The sequence below is a fragment of the Dinoponera quadriceps genome, unplaced genomic scaffold, assembly GCF_001313825.1.
Source record: "Dinoponera quadriceps isolate SergipeBrazil2010 unplaced genomic scaffold, ASM131382v1 scaffold2634, whole genome shotgun sequence".
In the NCBI taxonomy this organism is placed as follows: domain Eukaryota; kingdom Metazoa; phylum Arthropoda; class Insecta; order Hymenoptera; family Formicidae; genus Dinoponera; species Dinoponera quadriceps.
In genome coordinates, this window is record NW_014556669.1 from 1 (window position 1) to 10,455 (window position 10,455).

Consider the following 10,455-nt stretch of genomic DNA (forward strand, 5'->3'; position numbering starts at 1 on the left):
ATTCGTACCAAAATTGCTCAATTTCGATCAAAAACAGCATCGCATTAACCCTTAGCGCTCCCCGCGTTTCTCGAGTACTGCCTACCAGCAACTCCGGCACATTTTTGGAGCGGATCGCCCGAGATAAAGGAAGTCTTATTTTGAGCGGAAAAGATTACACGTCCTTATGAATGCATTTCATTTTATTTATTTTATAAATATACATTTTCTTATTGTAAATAAAAGATAAATTTTAAATTTTGTAATTTACCATGGTGTGATATCTTTGGAAACAATCTCCCATGTGCATTCTAAGTTTACTTGGGCAAGTGTCGCAGTAATCACTTTTTTGACGTCTGCCATCTATTTGTTTCCTTTTAGAGCACACAACGCAGTGTCTTTTTGCATCTTTTCTCATTATGTGAAGTTTTCTGTTTAACCTGATTTCAGAAATGGATGTAGAAACTCTTGTTCTATCGTCATGAAAATTTCCTATAAGTTGATCGACTAAAATTTTTCTATACTGTAAATGCGTCAATGTTTTCTCACTTGTATAATGCTGTACAGTTTTATAGAAAATGTATGAATTAATTATTGATATCTCCATTCCCCGGAGAAAAAATTTTCGCCACCACTTAAGCGATTTCCTCAAAAAACAATAACTAGAGGCATATTGTTCAGCCCGATCAACTCCACCCATCGACTTTGTATATCCGACAATTACACTTGGCTTTTCAATTACTTCATTTGTACCACCTCGTATAAATCTTCTAGTAGTTATCATTTCAGCATTATGCCAGTTGCTCAATAACGATACTATCCTCTTATCCCTCCAAGCAAAGAGCATTGTATTTCCTTGTTTGTATGCGACAGTCCTTTTTTCATCTAATTTTGGTTTCTTCAGAGTTGTTGGAACACCTTTTCTGTTTATTTGTATGGTACCAGTCAAGTGGCACTTCATTTTTCTCAATTCTTCAGCTAAAAGTATACTAGTGTAATACCTGTCGGTATGCATGTGATATCCTTTTGCGGTAGGTACCCGATTCAGTAATTGTTGGTACAGATGCAAGGTAATTCTGGTACTGACCAGTAAATCTGGCCTTGGTAGATTTTCGGAAGTGATACTTCCATAACATGGAAGGATGCTATACACATATCCTATTTCTGAATCTGCTAAAACGTATGCCCGAATGCCCCATTTGGTAAGTTTATTGGGATTGTACGTAATAAAACTTATTTTTCCTTTAAATTTTATTACAGATTCGTCAACGCATATATTTTCTCCAGGTATAAAATAGTCCGAAAATTTTGAATTTATATATTCTAAAAAATTACTTGCTCGTTGAATAAGTGTTCTAATATCATTTTTGGCAGGATCAGGTGTTTTCAAATGCAACATCCAAAATATCTGGTTGAATCTCTTTCTTGTAAATGTGTTACTAAAAAAAGGAATCCTACTATTTTCCTTAACCGTCCAGTATTCTTGCATATTTGCCAGATGTATCGTACCCATATTGACAATAACTCCAATAAAAGCCCAAAATTCATCCTTTTCCACATCACGCCACGTTTGCCAAATAGAGTTACTAGATATTTTTTTCAACTTTAGAACATTTTTTGCGTAATTGTTGGTTTCTTTTAAAATTTCATTTACCAATTCGTCCGTTAAAAATAATTTAAAATATTGGATCGGCTGTACAATATTTGTAGGAACTTGTGGTCCAATGACCTGTGGCAATATACTAAAAGGTATTCTATCTGGCATATCTAATTTTTCCGTAACATCACGCCATTCATCTAAATATTGTAACGAATCTTCTGTTTCACTTTCAATAATTCTCATTCTTCGTCTCTTTGGTAGTATAATTTCGCTACCACTACTTGATGCGTCAGAATCATAACCAACATTATCTTCCACAATATCTTTTAACACTTGAAAGTCAAATACGTCTTCAGTATCACTCAGCTCTAAATTCTCATCATAATATTTATTTTTCTCCATATTGTTAACCACAGAAAAGGTGAAAAAATGGTTTAATCGTAATGGTACAGACCTAGCACGTTTTAACTACAGGTAACAATTGCCAATGCTGACGACAAAGTAGCATCTTAAACGTAATCATGCTAAAAACATTCGGCTCCGCAGCGAAGCCTTCGGAATTACCGAACAAATGACTGATGTCTCCGTAGCGGAGCCAACGGAGCGCTAAGGGTAACATTGCTGGCGAGCTATTGGACTCTGTCCGCGACGACCCAAATTTGCTTCAGAGGGTCATAACTGGTGACGAATCATGGGTTTATGGTTATGACGTGGAAACCAAAGCTCAATCATCCCAAAGAAAGCTGCCGCACGAGCCAAGACCGAAAAAAGCGCACCAAGTTCCGTCGAATGTGAAGGTTTTGTTTACAGTTTTTTTCAATTGCAGGAGCGTGGTGCATCATGAGTTCTTGCCACAGGGTAGAACGGTCAATAAGGAATATTACCTGCAAGTTATGCGAAATTTGCGCGAAGCGATCCGCCAGAAACGCCCGGATTTGTGGAAGAACAAAAATTGGCTTTTGCACTATGATAACGCCCCTGCTCACACATCGTTGCTTGTGCGCGAATTTTTGGCCAAAAACAACACACTAATAATGCCGCAGCCACCGTATTCCCCAGACGTGGCCCCCTGTGACTTCTTCTTGTTCTCGAAACTGAAGAGGTACATGAAAGGACGACGCTACGCTATGATTGAGGAGATAAAGACGGCATTGAAGGAGGAGCTGAACAAGATCATAAAAAATTATTTTTTTAAGTGCTTCGAGGATTGGAAAAAACGTTGGCACAAGTATATAATATCTGATGGGGATTACTTTGAAGAGGACAAAATAGATATTCATGAATAAATAAATAATTTTTGAAAAAAAACAAAATTCGCGATACTTTTTGAACAGACCTCGTATTTTAAAATGCGTACTCGCCAGATGATGTTGAAGCGACCAAAATAGGTGGTAATCCGACGCAACTAGATTTGATGAATAAGCCGCATAAAGGAGAATTTTCTAGTCCAATATATACCAGGTGTATGCATAAGTTTTTTCCGGTTTAACTAAGAGATGGCGCCAGCGAAAAGTACGCAGCGAATTAATTTGACACATACGTCATTTTGTTCGTCTGACATTTAAAACTACAAACACACACAAGTTGAGTCCGCCAAAAACTAGCGTCTTTGTTTTATCGTTCAGTGATCATGTCGAGTTTTGTGCCTGAAAAAGAACATTTGCGGCACGCATTGCTTTTCTTATTTAATCAAAAGAAAAAGGCTGTTGAAAGTCATCGTTTGCTGGTAGAAACATATGGTGAACACGCTCCATCGATTAGAACATGTGAGACATGGTTTCGACAATTTAAAAATGGTGATTTCAATGTGAAAGACAGTGAGCGCTCTGGTAGACCACAAAAATGCGAAGACGAGCAATTGCAGGAGTTATTGGATGATGACCCAACTCAAACTCAACGGCAATTAGCAGAAGCATTACATGTATCACAAGAAACAATCAGCAGACGTTTACGAGCAATGGGAAAGATCAATAAACTCGGTAAATGGGTCCCACACAATTTGAATGAACGTCAAATGGAAAATCGCAAAGTCACTTGTGAAATGCTGCTTCAACGCCACGAAAGGAAATAATTTTTGTATCGAATTGTGACGGGTGACGAAAAATGGATTTATTTTGAAAACCCGAAGCGGAAGAAATCGTGGCTTTCACCTGGCAAAGCCGGTCCATCAACACCAAGGCCAAATCGCTTCGGCAAGAAGACCATGCTCTGTGTCTGATGGGACCAGAGCGGTATTGTGTATTATGAACTCTTGAAGCCCGGCGAAACCGTTAATACACAACGCTATCGCCAACAAATGATTAATTTAAACCACGCATTAATCAAAAGACGACCGGAATGGGCCAGAAGACATGGCAAAGTGATTTTGTTACACGACAATGCGCCGTCTCACACAGCAAAACCAGTGAAAGACACCTTGAAATCGCTTGGATGGGACATCCTTCCGCACCCGCCGTACTCCCCAGACCTGGCGCCATCTGACTATTACCTCTTCGCATCAATGGGGCACGCGCTCGCTGAGCAGCATTTCAGCAATTTCGAGGAAGTTGGAAAATGGCTCGACGAATGGTTTGCCGCAAAAGACGAGCAGTTTTTCTGGCATGGTATTCATAAATTACCTGAAAGATGGGCGAAATGTGTAGAAGCCGTTGGCCAATATTTTGAATTTAAAAAAAATTAATTTCGCTTGAAAATTACGTGTTTTTTTTAACCAAAAAACCGGAAAAAACTTATGCATACACCTGGTAGATGGGATCTTTCGTCCTCTTTGTGGTATGTAGCTGCGCGTTATCACGCAACAGAATCACTTGCCTAGTTTCATTGCCGGTAAAAGTTTTTTTACAAATTTTATAGATGAAGCATTTTCACCCAAAGTGAAACAAATCATTTCAGTAGACTGAGCAATATTTTTATTCAATTGGTGTGCAAAAAGGATGCAGTGCCTAAGATGCTTCTTTTCAAACAACATCGTAATAATTACTGTTTTCTGAGGTTATATCGACAAGGCCGTCAATTATAGTGTTTCTTAAAGCTTGAAGTTGACACTTTCAAATCACCATAAGATGGCAAAAAAATTTTAATTTTAATCAGAATTATATTATTATGATCCAAAAGTATCTGAACTTTATTTTTAAAAATCAAAATAACAATTAAATCATTATAATTCAATTCTTATAATCTCCTTCAAAGTAGTCTTCATTGCTTGCAACGCACATATGCCAGCATTTGATCCAGTCCTAGAAACATCGCTCATACGTGTCAGATACTTTGGCCGTTAGTTCACGCAGCGAATTTTTTTTTTTTTTGATGTCTTTAATCGATTCGAAACGCTATCTGTGAAGTGATTTTTTCAGTATGGGGAACAGGAAAAAGTCGCAGAGGGCCATGTTTGGTGAATACGGTGCTTGCGGAACGACATTCGTTAAATTTTTTGTCAGAAATTCACGCACAAATGTCGAGGCATGCGATGGTGCGTTGTCGTGATGCAAAATCCACGAGTTAGTTTTCCACAATTCCGATCATTTCTTACAAATTGCTTCGCGCAAACACCTCATGTCGAACAAATAGTATTCTCTAGTGACTTTTTGACCAGTGGGCAGGAATTCTTGGTGCACAACACCGCGATGATCGAAGAAAATTGTGAGCATGACTCTGATTGCAAACGGCGAGCTCTCTTCGGTCTTGCTTCATTTTTCAAACGCTATTCCGACGCTTGTTGAGTTGTTTCGACGTCGTATTGGTAAACTCATGTTTCGTCACCAGTTATGATCCGTTTCATGTATGTGCTGTTTCTAGATACCGTAAAAATTATCTCAGACGACACCAACACTCGATTTACTTTTTGGAGAAAATTCAGGTTTACCGGAATCAAGCGCGATGCGATCCATTTCATGTTCAATGTATTGGACAAAATGTGCTGGCACAATCCAAACGATATTCTAACTTTATCTGCTATCTCTCGCACAATCAATCGACAATTTTCGAGCACTAATTCTTTCTTTCACTTTCTCAACGTGAGCGTCATCCGTTAATGTTGATGGTCTTCCAGAGCGTGGGTCGTCTTCAACAGATTCTCGGCTTTCTTAGAATTTCTTAAACCTCTCAAACGTACTTGTTTTCGATAAACAATCATTGCCATAAGTATTTTGCAACGTTTTGAATGTGTTTTTGAACGAAATTTTGTTTGCAACACAACATTTCAAACAAATTCTTTGCTCCATATTTTTCGACATCGTACAAATCGCCGCGCACAAAAATCTTCACTGACATAAACAACTACCACTCTCAAACGACTTGAAGAAACGCTATGGTTTTTTCATCAAATGTGAAGGACATGTGTACCAACTTGAGAAAGCAAACGAATTTGATTTACAATTTTCCCGCGATTTTTAAAAAATAAAGTTTGGATACTTTTTAATCACATTAGTAGGACATTAAATGCAAAGGCACCGAATTAATTTATACGTAATAAAATCTCTCCTTTAATTGTATGTTAAATGTTATTTGAACACATATTATTTGAATATATTTTGACTGTGAAAATTATTTGAATATATATTCAGAAGATTTAAGCATACATAATGTGCGAATTACTCGCTAAATAACATATTAATTGTGAATATTTTTTCACATTTATTTGTATATCTTAAGTCTTCATTAGAAAAAAATATATTCTACATATTTGATATGTCTTTGTTCATGTAGAATCTGATTATTTTGATTATTCAGTAATTTATGGCTTCCTATACCCATGTTCCTATGTACCCATGTTAATATATGATCACCGTGGATTGTGTTTTTAAAGTACTCGTTCTTGTGAGAAAAGAATTTCGACATATTTCGCAATTACCTATCTGATGTTATAGCACATTCTCGTCATTTTTATGTCGAAATTTAGTCAGAAGTACACCTGTACACAGTACACCAGTACAACAGTGCACCTGTTGCCGAGACACTTTGCCGAGAAAGGAACAAATCGATTCGTATGCTCTTGCAGCATTTTTTCCTTGTTGGAATTCATAAAGAATACAGTGTCGGATATGCACTTTATCTGTTGCTATGTTTGACTCTACTGAACTGAATACTTTTAAAAGTTATATTGGGCCATCATACTAAATGACATTTTTAATAGCTATATGTCTACATAACCGTAAAAGAGAGCGAAAATTAATTGATTTTAAAATTAATTTCTTAATTGCTTAAAAACATTTGGATTATTATTCATTTGTGCACCTAATACTATGCATCTATTGTTTTGACTATTGTTTTGTTTTTAGAGTATGGTAATGAACCCAAATTTCACCAATCGCCATAAATCTACGGATCTTCCGGATTGTTTTTAAAACAGCCTAAACATTCCTGAAAAGTCTGTAGTCGGATGTGTTTTTGATCAATTGTCAACAAATGCGGCACCCATCTTGCAGAAAGTTTTCTCATACCTAACTTCTTGGAAAGAATATGATATACCCTTTTATTTAAGATGTCTACAGCCTTAGCAATTTCAAACACCTTTAATTGGCGATCCTCCAAAATATCATGCATTTGTTGATGATTTCTGGTGTAGTAGCACTTTTCGGGTGCCCGCTACAGAGGTTATCTTTCAAACTTGTACGACTGTAAACGTTTAAATTCAGTAGCCTACTTTTATACTGTAACAAATAAAAATGCTGAATCATCTATATAATACACCTTTCATCTCATTAAAAATTTCTGTTAGTGTTAAGCCTTTTTTAATGAAATATTTAATAACTGGGCAATATTCAATTTTCTCCATTTTCAACAATGTACTGAGGTGATTTTATTTAATCAGCTATTTCTGACAACTGGGCAAATCACTTTGATACTTCACAGCTGTTCATAGGGCGAGTGTGGCGCCACGATGCGATAAGAAACAGAAACGCGATACTAACCTTTATATGGTAGGCCGCAAACTTTTCAAATCGCCTTTGTACGTTTAATATATATATGTAAATAATAATATATATATAATATAATATATTATTTATATATTATTATATAATAAATAAGTAAATAATATATTATATTTAAATGGTTTTGTTTACATAACAAGAAATGTTAATAAGAAAAAAAAATAAAAAAAAAGAAAATAAATTCAATAATATTTTATGTTGTTTAACAAATATCAGGTCGTCAAGGATAAAATTTGCATAAAAAAAGGCAAAGTTGGTTGATAACTTACAACTATAAGGGATTATTTTATTCATCAAAGTATGCACCTATATTGTATATACACTTTTGTCACTTAAGCGACAGGTTGTTCAGGCCGGTGGTATAAAACCCTGGCGGACGAGAGTCAATGAATTCCTGGAAGACCAGTTTTACAGCATTGTCGGAATTAAATTGTTTTCCTATTAAAAAGTTATCTAAATTGCGGAAGAGTGGTAGTCAGTGGGGGCTAGGTCTGGTGAGTATGATGAAATTCCAACTCTCATTCCTGTAGTTCTTCCACAGTCAATTGTGTAGTGTGTGGTCTAGCGTTATCATGCAATAAGATAGAAGTCGATCTGCTAACCAATCTATACTGTTTTTCTTTAAGTTTTTGCATCATTTCGTCCAGGTGGTTGCAGTATATTTCTGCTGTGATCGATGAGCCAGGTTTCATAAAATCATAATGGATCACACCTGCGCTAGACCACCAAACATTCACCAGCAGCTTCTTTTCATGAATATTTCGCTTTGGAGTGTGTTTTGGTGATTCATCCTTGTCCAACCACTGTACTGAACGTTTGCGATTGTCATACTGGATCCATTTCTCATCACAAGTGACAATTCGATTAAAAAATGGATCAGATTTGTGACGAGAAAGCAACATCAAGCAAGCTTACAAACGCTTTTGTTTCTGTTTTTCATTCAGTTCATGTCGAGTCTATTTATCCAACTTTTTCACTTTACCGATTTGAGCTAAATGAGTTAATATTGTTTGTTTGCTAACACCAAACTTTAACGATAATTCATAGGCACTCTGAGATGGTCAGACTCAACGGTGACCTTTAGTTCGTCATTATTGACCTTTGATTCTAGGCGACCGCGTGGTTTATATGTGAGGTCAAAGTTACCTGTACGAAATTTGGCGAACCAATTTGATACTGTCTGCTGCGTAGTAACACTAGAACCAAATACGCTATTAATTTTTCTCGCGGTCTGCGATGCCGTAGTTCCACGTAAGAACTCATACTTTATAATAGTGCGAATTTCCGACTGTTCCATTATCAACAAAAATAATTTTTAAAAAAAGATTTTAATATTTTTTAGAGCTTACAATGATTTCTTTAAACAGGCGAGATATGTAACTTTCCAAAAAAAAAAAACGGAACGGTAATATATTAAGCCAATATCAAATAATAACCCATTAATGCCCAAAATGATCAAAATTTTTCGTTTACTTCAAGCGTGTAACTTTTGATAAAATAGTCATCTAAAAAATTCTGGCACCTTCATTCCCAATGTTTTCGAGGTCGCTCTTTCGAAATTCGTGACTAAAATTATGGAAAATTTAGTTCTACTTAGGATTTTCCAAGATATTCCAAAAAAAAACGTGATTTTGACGCGACAAATTTTTATAAAATCTTGAAAATCGGTTCGAAAACGTTACTTGACCATGCTAAAAAGTTCTAGAATTTGGTCATTGATAATCGTTCTTAAAAAATATGGAATTGAAAATTAAAAAAAAATTTTTTTGGGGTGGAAATTTAAGATGGCGGCAGTGCACATATTCCATGCACGGAATAATGCTAAAAAATCGCTCCAAACGCATTTTAATGAAAAATACCTAAGAATAAAAGTTGCTTATTGTATTGAATTACAGCGATTACTAGTCCCAAAATTTGGGCCCAACACATTTTTAGACCTTATTGGACCCAAGTCGAGTTTTTTGGTAAAAAACTCATATTTTTATATTTATTATATAGTTTTTTCAAATTATAATCAATAATTTTGGGATTTGTCTTTTTTCTGGGCCTTACATTATCAACGCGATATTCGTTTTGATCGTGATTTATGTTGAATACTTGAAATTTTTATGTATGGCCTCTGTAGGTAAGTGATTTACATTCTCTGAAAATTACATATCATCAAGACTAAATTTATTACATAATTATAAGGAGAAAATTTTTTGTATTAGTATTATGTATGTATGATTATTATTATCTAAATCATTTTTAACTAATTTCACACTGAATTTTTGGATTATAATATATTATATTATTATTATTGTTGTATCAAAATATAATTACTTCGAAAAATATTTTATTTAAAAATATTTATTTGCATTTACGACTGCAACTTCAAAATGTCAAAAAGAAGAGAATATGAAGTTGAAGATCGAGGCGATCGCTTCGATATTACAATTATTCCTAAAATATTGGTAATATAAATAAGTTTCCGCCGTTTTTTTATAAAAATTATCAATTTATTGTAAAAAAAATATACGTTACATTTTATTCAAAATATTGTCCGTCACTAGCTACTATTTTTCGCCATCTTTCTGGCAACATTCGGATGCCACGTTGAAAAAACTCTTCATCTTTTGAGGCTACCTATGAATCGACCCAATTTTTGGCTTCTTCGTAAGAAGTGAAGTGCTGCTCGACCAGGGCGTGAGCCATCGACCGGAACAAGTGGTAGTCCAAAGGAGCAATGTCTGGTGAATACGGCGGGTGGGGTTAGACATTCCATTGTAAAACTTCCAAAGTATCCTTGACGACTTTTGCGACATGTGGCCGAGCGCTGTCATGCTGAAAAATCCCTTTGTCATGTCTTTTGGTATATTGAGGGCGTTTAAGCTTCAATTCTTAGCTTAATTGCATCAGTTGCTGTTGATAACGTTCTCCAGTGATAGTTTCGTTAGGCTGGAGTAG

At 35.6% G+C, this 10,455-nt stretch overlaps 2 protein-coding genes across 2 annotated transcripts; both read right to left on the bottom strand.

The window, feature by feature from the left end:
- Nucleotides 1–703: 703 nt before the first annotated feature.
- LOC106747943 (piggyBac transposable element-derived protein 4-like) lies at nt 704–1,981 on the bottom strand (the record flags this gene model as incomplete). Its single annotated transcript, XM_014625997.1, has 1 exon — nt 704–1,981. A coding segment is annotated over exon 1 (1,278 nt), but the record flags the coding sequence as incomplete, so codon positions are not given.
- A 5,669-nt stretch (nt 1,982–7,650) lies between these two features.
- LOC106747944 (histone-lysine N-methyltransferase SETMAR-like) lies at nt 7,651–8,884 on the bottom strand. Its single transcript, XM_014625998.1, has one exon. The coding sequence runs from the start codon at nt 8,409–8,411 to the stop codon at nt 8,028–8,030; it is 384 nt and encodes a 127-aa protein (XP_014481484.1). The 5' UTR covers nt 8,412–8,884; the 3' UTR covers nt 7,651–8,027.
- Between the last annotated feature and the right edge of the window lie 1,571 nt (nt 8,885–10,455).